Source organism: Anopheles ziemanni, chromosome 3, assembly GCF_943734765.1.
Source record: "Anopheles ziemanni chromosome 3, idAnoZiCoDA_A2_x.2, whole genome shotgun sequence".
In the NCBI taxonomy this organism is placed as follows: domain Eukaryota; kingdom Metazoa; phylum Arthropoda; class Insecta; order Diptera; family Culicidae; genus Anopheles; species Anopheles ziemanni.
Genome location: NC_080706.1, coordinates 28,095,258 through 28,119,201, shown reverse-complemented (window position 1 = coordinate 28,119,201; position 23,944 = coordinate 28,095,258). Strand labels below are relative to the sequence as shown.

Sequence of the window (23,944 nt, the reverse complement as noted above, 5' to 3'; positions counted from 1 at the left end):
TGGTGGCGTTCAACTGGTTTCTCGAATCTCTAGGGTTCACTCGTTTATCCGCTAGCCAAACCGAAAGCTTCCGGCTGGCTTCTGGTCGCCCTGTGCCGTTGACCGGTTCATACGCAATGCACATGACAGTGCACACAGGCAAACACCCTTGCAAATGGGCGACAGTTAGCCTCTGGTTGCATCTTCAACGACATGAAAAGATAGTTATCTGCACATCTATGCCCGGAACATATTTCATCGGGTGTGAGGCCAGCAGCATCTTTCGGACCGAGCGTACGTCATCCGTTCGTCGCCCGTTCCGGTGTGTCACCACCCGAGGTCAGAAACATTTGTCCCAGAAACCACACGCACATACGAGCGAGCGGGGAAGTAAGTGAACTTTTGCAAACGGCTTTTCTTTTTTCCTCTCGTGTAGTTTTCATTCCCTTTTTTGCAGTGCCTTCTGGCCCAGATGGGATGCTTTTCGCTCGCTGGGACCGAGTGACTAACAGGAATGGTACGTTTTCTCAAGACCACTGGAGTCTTCAGAGCCTCCCTGTGGGATTGGGGTGGGGTGAACGAGAACAGTTTTCCAGCAAACCGCCAAATCGGTGCCGCACATCGTCTGTCATGTCATGCACCATGCCACACCAATGCACACACGCACACACTGTCTTGGCCACTCTGGGACGGGAACACCCGGGAAGCAGTGACTGTTCCGGATGTGAACATGAAAAAATGGGAAAAGTCACCACGACGGATGGTGATGAAGAAATCAAGACGACCGAGAAGAGGATATATCTACGCAATAATGGGCACAAATAGGGAACACTCGCGTCATCCTAATTGCTCCTGCGATACGTGTCGGCATTCCGCTTTTATTTCTTTTCCCTCCCCCACGCGAAGGAGAGGACGGGTGTCGGTGGGGGAGGTGTCGCCCGGGGTCGATTCGATTTGCCACAGTCCATTTGGCGAGCGTCTGGTTCTGGTTCTGGGTTTGCAGCGCTGGCCTCGTTTCTGGCATCCAAACGACGATGGCTGGCGGAACGGGCGGTCCATTTTGTGCTTGGGATTTTTAATTCAATTTTCTAATGGAAATCCAGCCTCCTCCGGTCGCTCGCCGGTTGGCTGGCATACAAGCAGCGTGCACAAACGGCTCGCCACAAACACAGAGGAAGTCGTTCACTTTGCCAACCTCGCGTCGGCCGGATCCTTGTGACCTCATGGTTGTACGGTGTCCGGCAATATGCTCCTCCGGGGCAAATGGTCTTTCGACTTCATCATGATGACGAAATGGCTTTGATATAGATGATTGGAATTTTTACGTTTGGTACGCTTAGTTTCCCTCTTTTTTACACTTTACGGCGATGAAAGCAAGTGAAATTAAACATTTAATGTTTTTCATTTAAGAATATATAATCTAGCTACAAGTTTTGCTACAAATTTCCTTTGGACTACTCACTGTATTTGAGTGTGATAAATTATCTACATTTGCATACCATTAAGATGAGTTTACAACAATATGCTAAAAATTGTTTGAGGAATTTAAATGCTGAGCTCTTACTGTAAGATGAGCTTAACATTATCTGTCAAGAGAAATATTATCATTGTCTGTTGTACTCTTCTTTAATTAAAATTTTTGAAGTAAGAATTTTCACATGTTTTTCATACGGAGCTTGACGTTCTAGTTTAATGGTTTAAAGTGAAACATAACTCCTAAATCTAGTAAAATATTGAAAAAATCATATTGAATGAAACAGTTTATGCAAATAAAGATAAGTTAATTGTAGAAAAAAAAAACTCAAAGGGTTTGTTTTTGCAAAAGTTTATTTGGAATTTGTATTCTTACTATAAGCAAGGAATTGTTAGAAAATATGTTTAAACAATCAAATTGTATTAGCTTCTATCAACTGGTTTGCTAAGTGCATAACATTTTTACATATCCTAGCTTACTATGATGCTCTTGTGATGCTGATGGGTTCCTTTTATTTTGTTTTACCTTGTCGGTATGTATGTTTGTATGTATACATGCTTACTACACTGTTAGTACTTTATTCAGTTATTTAGTGTGATTTGTTTAGGGTTGATGTGGATTCTACGTCCATGGTATGTTTTTCGTTTTATATGCATATGTGCTGAAAGGTAGGTTGGGTGTCTGTCTGGAAGGTAGCTAGGGTACAGGTAGTTTGGGATAGGTAGGTAGGTTCGAATGCATGTTTATGATATTTATATATGGGCACGTGTACGGATGCTCTCGATTACGATTATGATGCTTGTGTTATGAGTGTATATATTGTTTTGCTTGTGTTTATGTTTACCATACTTGTTGGATTACTTTTTTATATCTCTCTCTGTTTTTTTTTTGCTCATTTTTCAATACGATTTTTGTTTGTTTCTGTGCGCATGAATCGAAAAATAACAAGTCTTTTATCTTTTCCACTTTGCTCGGTATGTTCAACAAATTTCGATTAAATTGAACATCGATGAATATTTACATCGAGGAGGAAATAATACTTTACGAGCAAGTTGTGTAGTTTTTTTTTGATTGATTTTTTTCCTTGTTGTTTGGCTTCGGTATTTTCTTTTTTCTTTTTGTTTTACTTCACTAAACTGCCTATAACCTGATATAGCTCTATGCAAAACGGAACGAGATCACCTGCTTACGAACGAACTCAGAACGTAGAACGCAGTGGAATATAACATCAGATATAGAGAAGGTGGATATGTGGAGCATTTTTTGGATCGCTCTCAAACATCGATTGATTCAGTTGCTGGAGTGATTGGAGTCGGAAAATATGGGTAAACGTGTCGGGCGCACCGGATACCGGATCGATAGCGCAACGGACGGAACGCCGCCGCTCCCGACGCAAACGTCGGCCTCTGCAGGGAGACGCCTATAGACGACGAGTTTTTGTTGTATAACTATGACGACAATACACGATTTGCGATTTAGGATACACACAGTGATGGTTCGATTGTAGGAATAGAAATATAGTTCGAGATTTAGAGATAAGTTGTGAACTTTGCTGATCTTACGCGTCTCTTTCTTTCCGTTTGCTTTTTTTTTATCTCGTACGTTCTCTGCTATTCTCTCCTTGCACTATCTCTTCCAGTAGGGGATCCAGCTCTGTCACCTTTTCTCTATACCTTTATCATAGTTCCTTATCTTTTTTCCATTAGTTTCTTTTGTCACTTTTCATATCTATGCTTTGCTTTTTCCTTTTTTATTCTGCTTGATAGGGCTTAGTTTAATGTAAGTTGGATAGGATTTTTGTGTTTCTTTTTTTTTTTTGCTCTGTCTTATATGCACGAATAGTTATAACGAATTATTATTTGTTTCGGTCCACGCAACACTGACATATTTGTTTAACTTTTTGGTTATTTTTTGTCTGCCTTTAACCCTGAGCCGCAATTTCCTGTCGTGCTTCGGACTTAAGCTTAACGAATTCCTTCGCTATTTCGTCGTTGTTTCGCTGCGACAGGATACGCAGTATAGTCCAGCCAGTCTCGTCCATATGGATGCGCTTCTGCAGCGGAAGCCAGCAGGCGAAGGAACTTTGCTATAATTTGAGGAATTCCACGGGAGCGATGAAAATGTTAGGCGAGAGTTTTGAGAGAAAGAAAAGAATATAGTGTTTTCCGTTTTCACTCCCACCTACCATCCAGTTTTTTGTTTTTTTTTCAAAGAAAATACAAGGATGATAGATGGCTTAATGTTTCAATTAAAAAAAAGGTAATCCCATCCCACTATTAGTATATATGGCACACACACATTCACTCTATCACCCAAACACACTCTTTTTAGAGGAACTATTCGAGTTCTGAAAAATGAAAGGTTAGTAAATTCAGTACTGTCCGAGACAGAATAAACGAAACACTTGAGAACAAACAGCTACCTTACTTTCCTTTTAGAAATCGTTAAATGTTGTGACCTTCAGATCCGTAGTCCCTTGTTACTCCAGTAAAGAAAACTGCTCTTTCTTCAAATAAGCTTCCTGTATGAGAAGCACAATATCAGATTAATGTATATTTGTTACATATAGGACATTTAAATGATTAGCTAATCATTTTCAAAGCACAACGCTAACTAACCTCAATAAGATGATAAAAATTTACAACGTCACCATGAAAGCTTCGGAACGGTTGACTGCTCCAATGTGTTTCGTCTAGGCTCCACGCAAAACTGTTTTCTTGGGGAGCCTGCTGGGGAGAATGAAAAAATCGATCGCCCCCAAGGCATGCGCAGTTATACCAACGTTTACTGTGCACCTAGCGTTGTGTTTAGAATTAAAAACCAGATTGAAATGGAATTCTAACACTACACAACTCTTGATATCGCACAAAATTACAAAATGCGCACTGTTTCTGTATTTTCAATTACAAACACGTGGTGTACATGAAATCAATTCTTCACCCAAATAATTGAATCCATATCTTTGGAATTTTTGTATCTGGAATGATAGCAATGGAAAATGATGATAGATTTGATAGTATACCGCCAAATACCCACTTGTGCTTTGTGTGTATTAAGTCTTTAATTTTAACTAAATCAGTAACGAAATAAATACCGGAAACTTAATTTCATTTTGCAGGTTCGAACTAACAGCAAAAATCAAAACATTTACCATTATCGGACCTGATAATACATCACTTTGGTCATGCATAGCGATGAAAAGTGTACACTGAGGAACTGTAACGAACCTGTATGTAAAAGGAACGCTCCTGTAATTTGAACTTGCCGAGTTTTATATTCTATACGAGAACAATAAGTTACCTCAAACACAGTTAATTTAAATAAATCAAACAATTTTTAAGCTTACTATGCCGTCGTAGTCTTGGCCAAACCCATAGATTTATCTCTTGAAAAATTACAGCCAACTTCTTGTTTTGGAACTAGGTACACCGTTCCAATCTAATGACTTATAAGAATGTGCTAGGTCCATCGTGGAACTCTCAACACTTCTTTTGGCAGACCGATTTTGTTTCGGATTGAAATTGTTGTGAAAATTACATAATTTTCTAACGTAAGTTAATCAGTTTGTTTATTCTTTAATAGTGTCCCGTTGGCATTTACCATTCCGCTTCACCTTTCAGCGATGATCCGTAACGTGGGGACGAAGGCATCTCCGGTGCTGCTGGGAGCCGTGGCCGTCGGTGCCAGCGCTGACCAACCAAAGCCGAAACAAGCAGAGCCAAACAAAATGGTTTGCAAACCATCCGAATTGCCGCTCTACCGGCCGCTGAATCAAAAGATTGCCTGCGAATGCCATCACGCCCGGACCGATGCGAAGGCCACCGGAGCGACCGGTGCCATTGAGGAAGGATTCCGGACGGTGCGCATTCAGGTGCAGGAAACATCCAAACTAGTCACCGATCAAAAGAAGCAACTCGTCGACCTGTACGAGGAAGGAAAGAAACAAACCAAGTGTATGCATTCTACCGTCGGTCGACGTGCCACAAATTGAGCCTGTTATTTATTTTCACTCGTCTTTTCATCCCCAGTCGTTCATGATTATCTGCACCAGGAAGACAACACGATGCCACGCGTCGGTGCGATCGCGATCGGTGGATTGGCCGGTTTGATCTTCGGTCTGCGAGGTGGATTTTTCAAACGTCTTATCTACACGTCCGTCGGTTCCGGTGCCGTTGCTTCCGTCTGCTACCCGCAGGAAGCGGAAATGTACGCGCAGCATGGTCTGGTGGAGGCCAAGAAGTTCGCCACGATCGGATACAACTTTGTGTACGGTGTGAAACCGGGTGACAAGCAGCTTGAACTGCCAACGATTCCGTCGAATTTGGGCGAGTTCAAGGATAGTGTGTCCGGTTTGGCTAAATCAGCCTACGAAGCAGTATTCCCGGAGAAGAAGTGAACGTAGAGGCTGTTTGGTGTGTGTGTCTGTTGTGATCCGTGATGCTGTTGACACGGCATCATTCCCGTGTTTCCTGCTCGTTATTGTAAAATACACACCCTTCTGATGTAGACAAAATCCTTTGATTGTTTCAAATATTTCCGTTCTTATGCATCTATATGGGGTGGATAACAAAAGGTGGATGACAAAATTTGCCAACTTGAACCACTTTATGTGCACAAAAAGACATGCTGTCCATGAAATGGTTCTTTAAACTTGCGAGCAAACAGCTACGACATCTACTTTCGTCTTATGAACATCCGGACAGAGACGGTACGGGATTTTCTTTTGATCGAATGGAAAGCAAAAAGTCTGCTAAAATATTAATTACAAAGCTGTTTATTAATAATATCAATTTTACAATATGTGTTACCTGCAAAACGATGTAACTGAATGCTGAATTCGTGATTCATATGTGAGTGCAACATAAATGTTGGTGGGTTGTTAGAAAATACTGTAAATTATTGATTTCTTTCTGGTTATCCTAAAATATGAGTGATTCAAACATATCGAATATGTTTAAGATAGTATTCTTTCATATTTCATACACCTATTGTAGAACGTTTTCAGTTATTTAAATCAAAAGAATATTTATTTCGTTCAATCCTTCGTTCAAAACCGATCGTACACTCCTTTTCAAACAATTTTCCTTTAACCCAATCTGTATTCAATCATGCTACACACTTGAGTGAAACATAAGCGAAATCACATGCAATAATATGTCCTATCGCAAATCACGTGATGCAACGAAAGTTTTTGAAACGGACATTTTGGCGATGTTCTCTAGTTCGAACAAATTCTGAAATTAAAAATCCATACACTACCTACCAAGATCGTTCAATCTGCTCGCACCGCGCCCCCATTCGCATTCCACCTCATTTAACACTAATCTACAGTTCCTGCCCATTATTTATTGTTTCCCGTTCCCGTGTTGTTGTAGCTGTAGTGCTCGTCTGGCTTCCAATTCAATAAACTTGTTTGCCACTTATTCATTTTGATTTGATTGGTTTCCAACCCACATCAACAAGCAGCTCGTTGCCATTTTATATGTTTTATAATAGCTATTTTAGTCCTCTCACTAAACCAATATTTGCTGTGTTTGCATCGATGAGATCGGTTTGGCCACTGAAAGTGAAGCCTTATAAACTAGTGTTTTGGACGTTTCTTAGTTTGATGCTTTCCTTCGAGTTCGTTAACCGTTATTGAAGCTTCCCAAGCTTAGGCCTAGTTTAGGTGCTCGAAGTAATTCGTCACCTGCCGGTTTTCCACGTCGCGAATCGGCACCGCAGGTGAGTGGCATTGGAGTCGGGCCGACTTTTCCCCCGGTACTACCGTCAGCTGGCGTAGCTCCACCTAGGGGCAAGAAGAATGGATGGACAGTACTAGCAGTAAGTCCCTTCGGGAAATCCACGTGAACGTAACAGCCGATACTTACGCCCCGGCCAACCTCCACCGTCGGGTACTGGGGCAGCTCGATCGAACCCTTCGTCAGAACGAACGAGTTGATCCACCGGCAGTCGCCGTATACGGTCACGAAGCCACCGCCGTTCCGGCCACTGCAATCAACATCAATTACCAAATTAGTGAATCGTCCATATATCGCCCAACGGCCGATCTGTCTTTTGCTACCTTAGCGCCAGCGAATGCCAGTCGCCATCGAGTAGGGCCGGTTCGCGCACCGGCAGCATCTCCGAGAGTCCGTACTTCTCCTGGATCACTCGCAGCCCACCGTGGCCGTCGGTGACGAAATTTATCGACAAACTTGGCCCTGTTGTTAGCTTCGAGCGAACCGACAGTATGTTGCCGCCGGCTGCTGCCGTTGGTTTTCCGGTGGCAGTCTCGTAGAGTGGCTCTTGCTCATCCCCTACCGCTGCCGCGTGATGCTGCGGGTGAAGAATATGTTAGAATAGATACAGACCGCCATACACTCATACACACATATACACGGCGACGTTGTAGTTGGATGAGGAAGTTTCGGGTCGTGACCATGCAAGATGGATGAAGACAAATAAACGAGCGAATGAAAAGTTTCCGTGCCACATGCAGGAAATTTGGGAAGAGGAATGAACTTTTTCTCTTTGTTGATCTGGTTTTTTTTTCTTTTTTAGGGTGCACGGAACTGGGTTTACTTGGGTTTTTTTACCGTTTTAACTTGAATAAGACTAATAACTATCGATCGGTATAAGTATCCAATGACGCTTTGTGTGTTTTGAAACATGCTGTCGCTATTTACAAATCTTTTTTAGATCCCTATGGAATTCAAAATCTTTTGTTTGAAAAGATTCACGTGCGTAGATTGGAACATACATTCGACTGGCAAAAACAGGTTTTTGATTTTTTTTTTCTATAATACAGTAAGTACCGTAAATATAGAAATAAAAAAAGAGAAAAGAGTTTTGGTAATTTTTCTTGTGTTAACCAAAAGTGTAAACTTTTTTAATCACAAATTGCTGTTTGATACGATACTTAAATTTAAAGCGAATATAACAACATTCTATATACTTAAAGCAATGTCTCTTAGAAGTTGTCTAATCATATACACATTTGTGTGACTTAGATCTTCAAAATATTGAAGCGTGTATGGTAAGTTTTAAGGCATCGAATAACTTTTCCATGGCCAACTTTCCTATGACCATCATCATGGGTCAAAAGTTCCGAGGGTTAATAAATACGGGCATAGGATCATACTGATATTTTTTTTTCTGCCCCATTTGTCTTGATTTGAAAGGACAATTTTTAGCATTGCTCACCGCCATAACAGACGATGGCGATCGAATTTGATGGTGGTATTGTCGATTGCTCGGGGGTAAACTTTGTTGCCCCGTTTTTCTCCATGAAGGATGCTGCGGGTCGTGGTGTTTGAGAATTGTTTGGGGTTTTTTTAGTTCTCCGATGTTTATCGTCTGCTACGCTAGCATCATTTCACAATGGCCTCTGTCCGGCACTTTGTGGAGTCCAGTGGTTCGTTCGTTCTAACACACTACCTCAACGAGGTTCATTTTAACGCCTGGAAAGTATATTTCCTTGTTAAATGTTTAAACCATATTGAAGGGCGTTTTAACAAAGTGTTTGTGTTTATAAACATTGAATCGTTCATTAAGATACTAACTAAAATTGTAATAATACGTATTACGTATAGAGCAATAGATATACTATTACATTTTCATACGAAAGCTGGCCAATAGCCATTTCTATTTTAAATATTACTAAAAAAAATTACCGATTTAATTGATCCTATTATTTAATAAATCACCACAAGTCCAGTGTGTCTTAACGATGGTTAAAGTAAATAACTTTTTTTAAAAATAATATACCAAATATCAAAATTTCACTAATAATCAATATTCTAAAACATCGAAACTTAAATTATAAGCAATGATGTAGTCGAATGGTCTCAATACAGTTGACAATTTCGTCCATAAAATAATTAATAGCTGCACAGAGCTTATACTGTATGTCGCAATCAAATAGGACGTTCAACCAAACTACTATTCTAAGTGCCCCGAGGGAAGATGATTCCTGTAAGTTCAAATAGGGCAACTCCTAGACACAGTTTCATAGCTTCGACGAAAGTAAATAGTGTATATTTGCTTTGGCGGTGCTGTGTTTACCTAAGAGTACACTAAACCGCTGGTACCAAAGTATCATCGTTCCAATCGGACTGGACTAAAGATATTACTACCACATAGCAAGGAATAGTGGCCAACGTTCCAACCGTCGCTCGATTAGTTCTTTATTGAATGTACAACTTAACCCATGGGAAACTGTCAAAGACAATTGCCTTTTCACTGAGTGAGCTTTTGAATGGTTACAGCATGGCGTATGCGTTCCTACAATTTACCTCGACAATAGGACATATGGTGCGACTTTAAAATGGATATGATTGAAACTAAAGTTCTATTGGAAACAGACGTGAACATTAATTGTTTGATACTTTACAACTCAACCATGCACTAGGAAGATCTAATGGGCTTGTTCGGATTGATAGCTCTCATGCGTTATGCTTCGTTTTCCGTACTTCCAGCAAACAACTCTATGAATTGTTTGCTTCAGTTTAAGTTTTCCGCACGTTCTTACCCTCACGCGAAGACTTATCATCAGCGTAAAGTTTTGCTCCATTCGATTGATTTCGTAATTGATTCGATCGTCAATTCCTTCGTTCCAGTTCCGCTCGTGGTTATCCGGTGGAAGGGCCGTCAAGAGATCGATGGTACCTGCGGGATGAAAACGAATGAGCAAAACAGTATAAACGAACATCTAGCGAATTGGTTTATGTCCGGAGATTGAAAACTTTCTTTAAACCTTTGATTCACACGCCCGAAGGTCGGTAATGTAAAGCGACATCAATCGCATGTTTTTGTTAGCGTACGACTAACTTCCAGGATGAAAAATAACACCTCACTCGAAAAAGTGTGTGTCCGTGTACGAATGAAACCACTTAAAACTCAACTCGAGGGAAGGAAAAGGGAATGTGCTTTTGTTCGTCTTTCCGCTCACCAAACGCCCCTCCATCCATTTATCGTCCGCTCGGAACGAACGGAACGGAAGCCGCGAAAATCTTGCCAAAAGTTATGGTGGCTTCCGAACCGTCATCTGCAGCCCATAATATTACCTGCAACTCCCCCCCACAGAAGCCAACAGACTGCTTGGATTGTGTCGTCGTAAAATGACAAAAAAAAAGGTACCGCACCAACGTGAAACACCTGCTCATATCCGGCCGGTACCGGGTTTGGCTCGGAAAACTCGAGGAAACCATTAGCGGTTGATCACGCAGGAGGTTGTGATGGTAGTTTGTGTACCCATGCCATCACTTGACGAGATTTCTGCACCACTTTTCCCGCTCCCTCCACCCGCCGTAGGGGCAGATAAATCTGTGAGTGTGTAGGGCAAACAAAAGCACCACAACGTGGCACTGAGGAAGAGCCTCAGATTCGCAGCGGGACAGCGGAAGGAGATGTGGTTTTATGTGCTCGTCATAAAATCATCATGTGCGAGGTGACGCACAAAACAAACGGCACATGCAAACAACAAGTGATATAAACCGTTGCTATCGAAGAGGAGTTTTTTGTTGTTGTGTGAAGCTGGATGCGTCTGTGTCGAAAAGAGAAGAGCAGGAAAATGGTGCGGCAAAAAGGTTGCATTTGGTTGCTTACCGGTGCAGTCGAACAGGTTGCAGCTTCGTTGCTCGATATTGTGCCCCTCACAGGATGGCCACGTGCCACCGTCGGGGGTACGGTTTTGCTGGGAAGCCTCGGAAAAGCCGGTCGTCGGTGGCGTCGGAAAGCTGCCCGCTGCTTCGAAGTCTTCCTCAATCGTCGGGGCTAGGTTTATGGTATCCTTAACATCTTCCCTCATACCACGGTGCGATATTCTCTTCCCTTTCTCCTTCGGTTGCTTGCCCCCGTCCTTTTTCGCCCGCAGTAAACTTTGTTCATCGGTGGAGGCGCCTGGTGGCTCATGCAACGTAACTGGCTGCGTGCGTAACGATGCGTCCGGGAGTTGATGGTGCGCTGCATCGTCCCGTTGCGATGCCTCCGTCGGGGGAACCGACGACGACGATGATGATGGAATGGTTGAAATGCGTGCTCCACGTGATGCCGGCGGTTCACGGACCCTTGCCGAGCGCAAACAATGGCGAAAACGTTGCTGCACACCTTTCCCGCAGCCAACGCTGCAGACGGTGTAGTCGCTCCATTTGCTCCACCCTGGTTACGTACCGAGGAAAACGAAAGAAAACACCAAAAGAAAGAGTCGATTTGAAATATAGGGCTCCAGCGTTGGCGACGCCAGTGCAAACAAACGCAGCGTAACACGTTCCTCTCCATTGGAACGGGCTGGCCCAACCGAGTTGTGGTAGAGGGGTTGGGGGAGGTAAATCATCCGGTAGCGAAGATTTGAATTCCCCAAAACCCGGCGGCACCAGGAGTCGGGAAAAATGGAGCCCACAATAAACGTTCGAGCGAAAGGCACAAAGGGACGAGGGAAATGTTAAGTAATTGAGGTTGTATCTTTTCCGTGTCGTAGTTGTTTACTTTTCTGATTTACCACCACGATCCAAGACTCGTGATGGAAGAAGCTTTACTCGAAGGCACGATGTTTTCCGAGCGCTGGATTCGTTGCTGCCCTGGGGGGGCATGAAATTAAAATTATTTTCCTATTGTACCGTCGGCCTGGGCGACCAGGGCCATTTGAACAATGGTTTAGCTTTCAGCACAGATTGCTCAAGCAGCAAAGACGGAGGCGCTCCAGGGAAAGGTTTAGCCGAAGAAAATTTTCAACAGAAGTGAAAAACATTTCAATGAATTAGGAATGTGACAGGCGTCGTTTCCAGCGATTCGGATCAACGCCTAATTGGAGGAATAACGGATTATGCTTATTTGTAGGGCGGTTGTTTTCATAAAATCTATTTTAAAATACATTTGAAAAATAAAAGATTAAATTAATGAAGCTATTCTCCGCAACTTGATTATCAGTAAGATTAAAAGTATTGAAGAAATATCGTCATTCATTCAAGTACTAGCATTTTTCATATGTTTTCTTAAAAGTTTTTGTAGGATGTACATACTTCTCAAGTCTCCGATTCAAAGATAATCAGTTTTATTGCATTTAGCTCATTTATTCGAGCTTTCCTACAATGTGGTACTCATACATGATACACTCCCTTGGCGTAGCTTCATTGTGAATGCCGCTCAGCACTCGGTTTTGGACAGCTTACGTTACACTTATGTCGAGGTGAAGAGGGCAATAATTTTCCACTTACCCAGCGCTTGCCAGAGGGCATCCTCTAATCGCTCGTCCCACCGCAGCAAACCCACGTATGGATCAACCCGCAGTGAATTATCCTCCCCGGCCGCCCCTCCTCCCACCAGCCGCCCAAACACGATCAGCGTAACAGGCAGCATCTCGTTCAGCGCGTGGCCAATCTGACCCTCGCCTTTCGAATCCTTTTCCATCGATCGCGCACCGGGCTCGGGTAAATTAACACGTTCGCTTGCCGTCGAGGGTTTCGGGCTGTTGCGGGCTACGCCAAGGTTACCCTCGTCAGCCATTTCTTTCCCCGGCGGTGACTCCTTTCCGGTGCGATCCTTGGTGGCTGGTGGTGGGAGCGATAAGCTGCTGGGCTCCGTAATGACTGGACGCGCATTTTCGTTCGCCCGTTCGCGCCGTTGCCTCCATGCGGTGCAATTTAGAATTTTCCCGCTGCTCTCGTTGATGCTGCGACCGTCTTCTCCGTGACCATTGTCGCTGCCGTTCTCGCTGGCGTAAGACTTCATTGTGTTCGACGATGGCTTGGTGGATGCTCCCAGCGTGGATGAAACAAACGTCCGCTGCTTGTCTAGACGGGCGGAACTGCCGGAAGACCGACCTTGGGTGGGCACACGATGATGCGAATATTCCACACTTCCATTGCTGCGGGAGAACAGGGAAAGAAAGCGAGCGAAATTATGATTTGCGGAGCAAATTTCATTATTGCAGTGTAAGGGTGGTTCCACGAACCGCTTGCTGCCTTTAGCTTTCCACGCTTTTTTTTTTTTTGTACCGCGAACGGATAAATAAATTCCAACCCTTGAGCAAAGAATGTGCACAATAACGGGGCAGTACTGTGGAAAAGTTTTAGAAAATACGCTGGAGATCATTTTTAATGGAGAAAACCCTACAAGCATATTTTCTATAAATGTATAACAATATGTAGAGAACTTATTTTGAAATCCAATCGCTAGAAAAAACTTCAAATGGAAAAACCTTTTCGCTATATTATATTTGTAAAATGTTCGTATCCTCCATCGTGCGAAAATATAATTAACCCACGTGTAAGTCTAGCAGTTTACTAATCTATCAATTTTCTTAATCCCATAACCCTCACCGCATCTCCATGGTTTTACGCTTTTGTACAAGAGAGCATCAGCTTCAACGAAATTGAATAAGCTTGATCGGATTAATACTTTGCGCTCCATTTACAAATAAGCTTTCAAACGAGGAAAACGCAAACAGTGGATGAAGTGGATGATCGTTTCCATTATGGAATTTTCTCTTGACAGTCGTGTTGGTTTCATAAAAACCGGATAACGTTTGATTTAACTGTACTTTATTTGGTTTTGAAGAAATGCACAAATTATTCCGTAAATTTTGTTTCGAAAAATAGTGAAACTAAAAAAAAATGCGAAATGTGGCCATCAGTTGGTTTCCATGTTTTCTTTCCCTTCCCCGTTCCGTGCCCCACGCAAAGCGAAACTATTTAAATCTACTTTCCAAACAGATCCATGGCACGCCCCGAATCGAATCCACAAAAGCGTTCCACGAATGAGTGGTTTGATTGCAGCAATAGTTTTCCACTCGATTAAACCGGCATCGTCCCAATCATGATGTAGCCGATGCTGGCTGCAATTTGGTTTTATTCGAATGGAGCGTTGGGGGGAGGGTGGGGGTATAGTCATCAGAAACAACGGTCCAAGGGGGGAGTTGAGTTTTCCCGATTTAATCCCACATCGTTCTGTGTGCACCACACTGTCGGGGTAACTCTTCTAACCGATCCACTTTACGGTGTTTGTGTGATCGGAAGTTTGTGGAAAGAAATCGATTCATGGATCGACTGTTGTACGTCGAGAATTCGATTTGCTTGTCGGCAGCTTGTGCATTTATTCCAACCGATGGACAATTTTTCACTCTCACACAATCAATTTTGCATTCGAAGTATTTGGTTGAGTGGTGTCGAAAAGATTGCACTTCTATATACTTAAAAGTTGAGTTGAGATTGTATCAATACTGCTACAAAAGGATTGTACTTTTTCTAAATTTTCGTTTCTTAAATTTATCTCCAACAGAATACATTTTACCTTGACCCCTATTTTAATATTTTATGTTACTTTTCGATGTATAAAATCAATCCAACTATCGATTATAGGTTCATGTGTAACGAATTCGCAATTCCAGAAAATTGTTCTGTGATTATCGTATAGCCTCGAGACGATACGAATAGCATTAACATTAATTACACCCGATGGAGACGCCCGGTAGTTTGAAAAACATCCCGGAAATTCCGCACCAAAAACGCACGAATTCTCGTGCCAGATGCATGTTCTGACTCGCTTTCCATTTAATGAGTTTCCCCCGACGTACACTAAAGCGATCGGCCCCAGAGACACATGTATTCATGGTTGTAATAATGCCTGTAAAATTGCTTCCATTCACATCACCCACAGTCAGGACAGGGCTGGTGGATAGTGGAACCGTTTTAAGTTGTTTTTTCCCTCGTCTCACTTATCTCATTTATTCATTGAATTTTGGCTGCACCAAAGCGAAGAACAAAAACGGGAAAATTGAAAAACAAAAAACTTCGCTACCAGTATTCCGGCGAACCAACCACTTGACGTTAGACACGTGGCGCGAAAGTGCTTGTTAACCGTTGGAAAATTCAATTATCTGCCCTATATCTGCCCACCGGGAGCTCGATCGCTGTTGGCGCTCCCAGGGATCGGTCGAAATGGGTTCCATTTACGGTTCGCGTAACGTGTCACCTTCGCGAAGCGCCACGTCAGGCTCGTTAGGGGAGGGTGCCATGGTGGGCGCAAAGGAAATGGCACATCGGCCCGGGTCTGTGACAATTGAAACCTACCGGACCGGAACCAACTCTCATGTGCGGTAAAGGACGAGGCGGAGGGAGAGCTCGAGGTTTCCAACTATCTCCTTCTATGGCACCTAAAACTCCTACCTAACACGAGGCATATATACAGCCGTGGAATCGTCGAAGCGGACGTTTGGACGTTTCCACTTGCCAATGTTGGTGGTTCGCAAACGGTTGGAGGAAAACCGGTGAAGCTTGTATGAAGTCGATACGATTCACCGAGCGAGAAAGAGAGAGAGAGTGAGCACTGGCATTGGCTTATGAAAGCACATTCGATTCCACGGTACGTTTGGTACGGAATTTATCTAGCTGAAAATCTAGTTAAATGTTTTGGGAATTAATTGAATATCAATTGTGCTGGTGATTTATTGCTTTCGAGCGGCTTTAATATCCCGAGGTAGGAAATAAGTAGCAAAGAGAGGGGAAGGTTTGTCATTTTGTTCGATTGGTTAATACTGTAGGTTAGTTGTGTAGAGTATCAAATATTGCTTAAAATAGGTATTTATAACAGAGAGTAGATGAATGGAGGTTTAAGATAAATGTTTGTTGTTCAAACTTAAAAAAAACAAAGTCAGAATGGACGAGGGGATAATAAAACTATTTATATAAATGGTTCATATAAACGTCTATCAATAGTGCTGCCAATGGAGTGACAAATAAGTAAACTAAGCAATTCACTCCTGGTAATCCACTATGTATGCATTTTCCTAGGAATATCAGTGAGACGATAAAGCGCAACTTTATATCCACTTTCAACACAGCCTCGATGCAATCACATTCGGTTCACACACGTCCCTATGAGATGGCCCGGTCTATAGCCAACTGAAACGAGTGCAATCCTGATCCTATGGTACCCTCTAACAAGCACTGATACAAAACGCCCCGACATAAATGCGGGTGCGTATCATAGGCACGACGGAAAACTCATCCGCAATCACACCGGAAAAAAGCAAAGCCCACCTGCCGGCTCGGTATGCTCGGTGCCGTTGCTTCAAACTATAAGAGGAAAAACTCTCCCTCTCTCGCCCACACACAGCTCCATAACGGTAGCCATGATAGCCCCTATTAGCATAGACACCACTCAGCCGTTGCCCTACTGCAGACGGTTCGTTTTAGTCCAAAGCGGAGGCTAAGCAAACACTAAATCACAATTGACGTGAATTAAGCAGTCGTGCTTGGTCAAACAGATCCAATGTACCTTGAATTGGTCCACTCCTCTTGCACATAGAAAGGGACGTAGTGGAAGGGGCTAAATTAAATGAGACTGGGAAGGGGTTTCAGTTTGTTTTGCCATAGTCTATCTATAACACAAGTAAAATGGTTGGCCGAAATATTCCAGGGTCTATCATTTTTGAGCGGGTGATTTTATTTCTTTCCCTCAAAAAGTTTTTTTTAATTTTTCCCCAAAATTCCGACGAGCTAAAGTGGAAAATGTAACGATACTCCGACTTTTCCGCGTACACTGGTAATTTTCTGCCGGCTGCGATTGTTGGAAGCGTCAAAACGAGTCAGCGTCGGGAAAGCATCGGCGAAGCATAACCACGAAAAACCTGTGATAAATTGCCTGATTCATTTACATGCCACTGCAGAGTGGTTTGCAGATTTTCTTCCGCTTGTGCCTCTTTTTTTTCTCCTCCCTTTTTTCTCCCCCCTCGTGTGAATCAGTTAAACCCAATCGTCCAACGGAGGTCGACACTCGTAACCGTCGGTAGCATCTGAGGAATTAAAAATGGGAAATAAAAGTAGAACTTCAAAACACTTGTACCGCGCCCCGGTAGGGGTAGAGGAGAGGTGAGAGGATAATGGAAAATTCATGATGGTAAGTTTCGTCAGAATTTCCCCCTTCCCCCTTTTCCTCGTTCGTCGTTGCGGTATGGCACGTGAATACCGCGGAAGTGAAAAATGGATTCTGATACGAGCGCGATAAAGAACGCGAGGAGCAAAAACCGAAAAGGTACCGGCTAAAATGAATGAAAAATGCGAATGGAAAAGTAGTAAAATTCATGTGTCCTTCAAATTCCCTTTCTTTCCCTGGAATGTTGGTTTCTCTCCGCACGGTACTAACCAGTTCTTCTGTTGTCTGCTCCCACACGAAACACATTTAAACAAAAAAAAAGCACACCCAAAACACAAGGAATACGATCGCCCAACTTTGCGTCTGCCAGCCTGTTTTGTTGTACCGCGGAACCAAAGCGTGAAATTGCTTTCAATAAAATTATTTCCGAGGCGGGCGTACGCGAAAAAAAAGAGCATGCTTCCGGGGAAAAACTTTACGCCCGCCCGGCCCGGTTGGACGGATGTTTTCCCCCAAGATGCGTCAAAAAAGCGGTTCGGTTTCCTTAGTCACGCTGATTTCGTGGGTGTGGGTGGTTTTTCGGTCTTTTTGTTTTGCGCCACGATGCAAAACGATTGCTGCCCACGGTCTGGCACGCTTTCGCCATGCTTCGTCATGGTCATGGTAATGAAATTGCATTCCCATTAGTTAAAGCAGTTTTTGTTCTTGCACTTCCCCCGCACTCGGCGCTTCTGACCGCTGACGATGAATCACTTTCACGGGCTCCCCGGAGGATCTTGCTATGAATGCAAAGTACCACCGGGAAGTTTGCATAATGCACCGTTTACTGAACATGATCAGCGATTTACTGAAATGAATCATTTTGCATTTTTGATGTTTAAGATTGATTATAATAATGGTAACACATGTTTATCCTGTTCCTTAAAAATCCGATCGCATGAATATACAAACATAAGATGCGATTGTTTGTTAATTTATTTTGTTCAAGGTTTAAATTGAACAGTTAGTTTAGTTTTAGTATATCAAATACAACTCCAAACAAAGATTTTTATAATGTGACAAGAGATGCCTAGATTCTCACGGTATTTCCTTAAAACTATTGAATTAAACTAATCCGTTGGTCAATGAAATAGACTGTTGGAGTTGTAAGCTCTTCTCCAAGGTTATAATCTTGTATTGAGACTATTTTTAGATAAATTTCAGAGTAGTTTTAGACTTCCAACCGGGTTGTAAATAATAGTATGTGATGTCATGTTTATCTTTATGATAACATGAAACAAAATTGTTTTTTTTAGTATCTAACGCTAGTAAAACAAAACTTTCAGGTAATAGTATTCAGCATAGAGTTTATACTTAAAGAATGAGAGAGTTTATACTTGATGATGCACAAAATAAAATTCTTCGTCCAAATATTGTTTATCATTTATCTTAAAATTACAATAAAATTACCTAAACAGCAATCGTATGTTTTTCCAATGAATTATTCATTTATTCAGTCATTATTAGGTGGTTCTTAAACCGCTAAGAAATGTTACGCTTTAGAAGCGAAGGAATAGTAAGCCCCGTTATCTTTCGAAACGTTTGTGGCAACACAAAAAGAACATCCATATCTCGCCCCCCGGCCATGGCCAATCAAGAAAACGCTCGCAAACCGTGCGCCAATTGGTTCGGCAAATTGGCACTCCTTCGTTTCGCTTTGATTGCACCAAAATGAGGTACAAATAGGAGGCAAACCCGGGAACGAGGGTTGTTCTGTTCGTGCTGTTTTATTTTTAACCCCAACCAATATCTACCATCTTCTCAGCGCGCGCTGAAGTCGCACAATCAGCGATCGGCAACCGGAAGGTGGCCGTACCTCCGTACCTGCCCTCCCCCACTTACCTCCAGATGATGAAATAATGCCGCCAGCTGTTCAGCTGCAGTTGTTGGAAAAGTTCATTTCCTTTGTAGACGGTGCCGGGCTCGAGCCGTACGACGAAGTCTTCGCTTCGTTCTTTCCACCGCGGCTGGTGGTGTTTCTGGTCCTGCTGGCGGCGCTGATGGGTGGCGACCGTCGGGCGGGTTAGGGCGGCATCTCGCAGGTCGTTTCCGTGGCCAGCGAATGCTTTGAATATCACGTCACTTTGCGCCACCAGTTCCGACAGGTTGAGGGTGTCCCCGTCAGCCCCGGCCGCCCCCGACGGTGGCTCACCGCACACACTTTCCCACCGACCGCCGGCTCCGAGCAGGGCGTGATCCTGCACGCGTATCCTCACCGCGTCGGTGCTACACTCGACGCACCGCCAGAGGAAAGCACCGGAGAAAAACAGTGTCACCGTAAGCAGCCGCACCGATGAAACTGGCCGCAGCCGGCCGTCTGCTGTCGGTAGTGCTTTTTCCACTTCCACTCCACCACCACGCGGGACTTTTCCCGAAGCACTATTCACGATTAACACCATAATGCTCCACAAACACGACGCAGAGGAGGACGACCTGGAGGACGGGGTCGACGATGGTCGCCAATCCATTTGCACCGTCGCTTCGTTCGCATTCAATTTTCCCCCACCATCATCCTTAACAATCGACAAGCTCTGCGCCCGTGTGTGTGTGTGTGTGTCCGCGCGTTTGTCGCAGTTTGCAGTCCTTTAGTTTGCGGTTACAACTTCACCCTGCGCGTTTCACCGAGAATTTCCAGCGAGACGGAAAGAAAATAAAAGCACTAGAATGAATGAAACCTGCAATGAATTTCACTTATTTCGGTACACCTTTCCACCATGTCCGTCTCGTCGCTGGTCCCCGTCCCATTGGCAGCGTCATTTTCATAACCTTCCACAAGACCGCTGCCACGAGAACCTGTCTGTTTCGGTTTTTGGGTTTTTCCGCAAAACTTTCACGACATTCTCGATGTCCCCTCCCACGGCCCATTTTTCGCAGTCTGTAACGGGTCTATGGGAGGGGGGAATTCGCTAGCCCAAAATAATCCCCTCGACATTTCCCGACAGAACACCTACCATCGGAACGGTGTGTTATAGCGCGTGTGCGTGTTCCATTACGCTTCCTATCTTTATCGTAATCGTTTTTATTTGTTCCCTTCCGAAGGAAAGCGACTGCTGGCGGGAAAATTGAAGATGGGATGCGAATGTTTTCGACACCAGTGAAGAAAGTGTCAGCGAGAGGCAGCAAAAAAAAACCTGTATATAGATGGTACAGGCTTTATGTGCTTGTTTCTCGGTTGGTTGTTTTTTTTTCTGCCACTTCATTTTTCTCTACCTTTCCTTTCGAGCACTGGTTTATTGGCCAACCGTGGCGAGCCACCTACGAATTGCGCCAAAAAGTAGCTTTCCCCGGGAAAGGATGACACTCGCAATGGATACCGGGGGTTGTGTTTTTCTCCTCCCCCGATTCCTATCCCTTTTTTGCCGTATTCTTCAGCGTTCGGATAATGCTGCTATTTATGGTGGAAGCATAATTTAAATATAAACTCTACCCGTGCTCCGACCTTACCCGGCGCTAACAACGGTGTGGAAATAGTCCGGGCAAACGAATCGAAAAAACGAAATAAAATAAATTTATATGAGACACCGCACGATAGAAAAGCACTGTTAAGGAAAGCATAACTCAACGGACGCCGGAGCGGCGACACAAACCTACTGGCCCCGGGCTGGTGGGAAGCTAAAATGAAATAAATTTTTCAACCACCAAAGAAACGGATCGTCGTCTGCTGGTTTTGGCTCCAGAAAACTGGTCGACTCGAAGAAAATGGTTATTTAAACAAAAATATAATAAAAATAGCAATCTGGAAAATGGGATGGGGATAAAACCGGGGCAGGAAAAGTGAGGGGAGGTTGGATGTGAGACAAAATGGCCGCATTAAACGGGGCCTGGCGAATTGAATTATTATCCCGTGGGTTTTTTTTTGACACCTGCAGTCCACTTTTCGCTTGCCCTTCGTAGACGAATGTGTCACAAAATAGTTAATTTGTTTTAATCTACCAGAAGGGTTATTACTACTATATGTGTATTTTCATGGGATTGTTTTTGTGTGTCTTTACATTTGTATTAACATTTTTGTTGAGGACTAAAAAACTTCTCAAAAATATCGGACGATTTACAAGCACAAATAAAGATGTTTTGATAAATTAAAAATTCTACCAAGTGGCCTTTAGATATAGAAAGAGCAAATAGCCAACGCAACATAACAGTATAACTTTATACTCTTGAGATGATGTCGTCCCGATGTAAAAAGGACCGGAAGGGACCCTAATACGCTCAAATCTCTGAAGACCAGTTAGTAGCCAATAAATAATGGTCCCGATAAGCGCCGCGATGAAAGCCCGTTATCGGAGGATTTTTCGGTATGCATATTTTATGCGACCAGTAAAATGCCGAACACTCCCCCTTCCGCCAACCGGTAATTGCACTGAAAGCTGCCTTTTAGCCTTCCTATGTTGTTTGGTGTTGTTTTTTACTCCCTTTCCAGTGCTGTGGTGAACTGTGGCCAGACCTTTCTCGGACCGGCAGAGACACCGACGTCTGATTACGGTGGCGCAGAAACCTTCATGTACGGCCGGAACCATCCATGACCGGGCCATAAATATTGTACGCCGCTAGCGTAGATCCTTTTAAAAAATACGACCATCTCCCGTCCCGGATCGGCAGCGCTGCGGTAAAACCAGATGCCAGCCAGATGCCTGTTGCCTCGGCCAACTCATGTCCTTGCGATGGGTTTGTGGAGCCGGTTGCAGGTGAGAACTTACAGGGAAAAGGGGCACGGTGGTACGGTTGCTAGTTGACGTCTCTCGTTTTGCAGTGCTCGTGGACAGTAATTGACTAAAACAGGTAAAAACAACAGAAACTGCAAACTTTGACGCATTCTATCGTTCGAATGACGCAAAGGTGAGCCACAAGTTATGCCCTTCGATTGGACGAAGCGAAAGCAACAGCGTATCCGAAAACAGTTTTAAAGCATGGAAGATCAAAAGCATTTGGTATCGTGCCACTTACACAAAGGTTGAAGATATGCTCAAATACGCTCCATAAATCATTCGTTTCCATCACCTGCACTTAAGACCCGGCATCAGAATTCCTCGAAAAACTGATTTTCGGATCAGCACTTCACGTGCGTTTCTGTTGCCAAGCATGATTTTTTCAACTTGTTTCACTCTTACTTGTCACCTTGACGCAAGGTTGTAGGTGTTTAAACATTCCCCGAATGTGTCACAAATGAATATAGCCGTAAATGTCACATAGGCTCGTTACATCTTACTTTGAAAGGACGTGCAATTCCCGGCGTGTTAGTTGTACGTGGTCTGATGGTCGCTTAAAGCAAGTGGGTTTTGTGATTTATGGTAATATAATATGATTGGTCGGCCACCTTTTCAGATATCAAACTTTTGGGAGGGAAGTTTATTTGATATTTGAAAATTATTCATTATTCATCAAAATGGAACATTATTTACAACAAACATCAAATTTCCGTCAAACAAATGATGTTTAATGCCATTCCCATCATTAAGCAGTGACCACTTTTATCGATTAGTAGCTGTTTATATTTATAATTTAATTGGAAAGGAATGGGACATTAAATGGTTTCACTGGAAACCAAACATAAACCCAGAGCGAAAGAATTCTAGGATTTTTGGACTCCAACATTGCTTCATAAATTTATTGCTTTTGATGGTACTCTAACTATTTACTTTGGGCACTCGAAAGTTTGCCTGAACCAGTTATTGCAAGGGATGCTTGATTATAACTGGCCATTCCGATACCGAGGTGAATAATTCAACTTTAACTTTAACACAACGAAAGTCAATGCTGGAGCGGGAAACTTCTGACCGAGAAGTGTGTGTTCAGGTGTAGCCCACGATGATATCGCTCTCTAACTTGTGTTCCATTTTCATCGTCTCCTTGGTTCAAAGCACGCCGTGTTTCACTCTGCCGGCGAAGCGTTGGAAGATGGTGGATGCTTTTGAAATTCATTAACAGAATCCTTTTCACTGTCATACCACTTTGAACAAAACCTCCCTTTGCTGCCTTCGTGCTTTCGCGGGGAAAGTCAAAACGCTCGCTGCTAGTTTTAATTCACCGACACCGAGACGCAAACGCTCACGGCCGGCCACGAGCATCTTTATTCCACCGGGGTGACCCCCGGGCGGCGCTTCAGTTTGCACTTTCAATCACGGTTACGCGGCGGGACAAAGCCGGTACCTTGCCGTCGGCGCGAGGCAATGGAAGCAATGATAAATACGCGTGCTGAATGTTTCATGAAGCTCCCACAAATGAGCGCCGACTCAGCGCTGAAAGAGGAAAAGATCTAACTTTTATCGGCGCTTTTTTGTTCGTCCCTCCCCCAGCCAGCCAGGCCCTTTATTTGCACTCTAGTCGTGCGCGGAATCATAAAATCAGCCGGAAAAGCGGGGCCAGAACAGAGAACAAAGCGGAAAGTGGCAACCTCATCCTCATCGTCGGAGATGAGGCCACCTCGCGGGCCATGTGTGACACTGCGAAACTGTCGGAAAAGTTGACGTTATCGTTCGCACATATGACTGACTTTGCTGGGAAAAACATCGTGACATTTTGTGTCTGTGTGCGTGAATCCGGAGAAATTCATCTCTGCATGTTGGATGCTTGGAAAAGACAGCCACAAGCCGGGATGAGCAA

General features: G+C 43.6%; 2 protein-coding genes across 2 annotated transcripts; one reads left to right on the top strand and one right to left on the bottom strand.

Annotated features, from left to right (window-relative positions):
* Positions 1 to 5,065: 5,065 nt before the first annotated feature.
* LOC131287593 (MICOS complex subunit Mic27) lies at positions 5,066 to 5,912 on the top strand. The gene is made up of 2 exons (XM_058316657.1): positions 5,066 to 5,406; positions 5,482 to 5,912. The coding sequence occupies exons 1-2, from the start codon at positions 5,076 to 5,078 to the stop codon at positions 5,847 to 5,849; spliced, it is 699 nt and encodes a 232-aa protein (XP_058172640.1). The 5' UTR covers positions 5,066 to 5,075; the 3' UTR covers positions 5,850 to 5,912.
* A 1,149-nt stretch (positions 5,913 to 7,061) lies between these two features.
* Positions 7,062 to 19,743, bottom strand: LOC131284468 (uncharacterized). Its single transcript, XM_058313328.1, has 7 exons — positions 19,187 to 19,743; positions 12,649 to 13,298; positions 11,042 to 11,593; positions 9,972 to 10,102; positions 7,518 to 7,744; positions 7,324 to 7,444; positions 7,062 to 7,241 (listed from the first exon to the last, which is right to left on the bottom strand). The coding sequence occupies exons 1-7, from the start codon at positions 19,741 to 19,743 to the stop codon at positions 7,113 to 7,115; spliced, it is 2,367 nt and encodes a 788-aa protein (XP_058169311.1). The 3' UTR covers positions 7,062 to 7,112.
* Between the last annotated feature and the right edge of the window lie 4,201 nt (positions 19,744 to 23,944).

Bases quoted from the DNA above. Each gene is read 5' to 3' on its own strand.
- LOC131287593 (XM_058316657.1), top strand. From the start codon at position 5,076: ATGATCCGTAACGTGGGGACGAAGGCATCTCCGGTGCTGCTGGGAGCC. The intron at 5,407-5,481 runs GTATGCATTCTA...TTTCATCCCCAG, and splicing joins AGGAAAGAAACAAACCAAGT to TCGTTCATGATTATCTGCAC.
- LOC131284468 (XM_058313328.1), bottom strand. From the start codon at position 19,743: ATGGTGTTAATCGTGAATAGTGCTTCGGGAAAAGTCCCGCGTGGTGGT. The intron at 13,299-19,186 runs GTAAGTGGGGGA...GTTCTCCCGCAG, and splicing joins CATTATTTCATCATCTGGAG to CAATGGAAGTGTGGAATATT. The intron at 10,103-11,041 runs GTAAGCAACCAA...TTCATCCCGCAG, and splicing joins CAACCTGTTCGACTGCACCG to GTACCATCGATCTCTTGACG.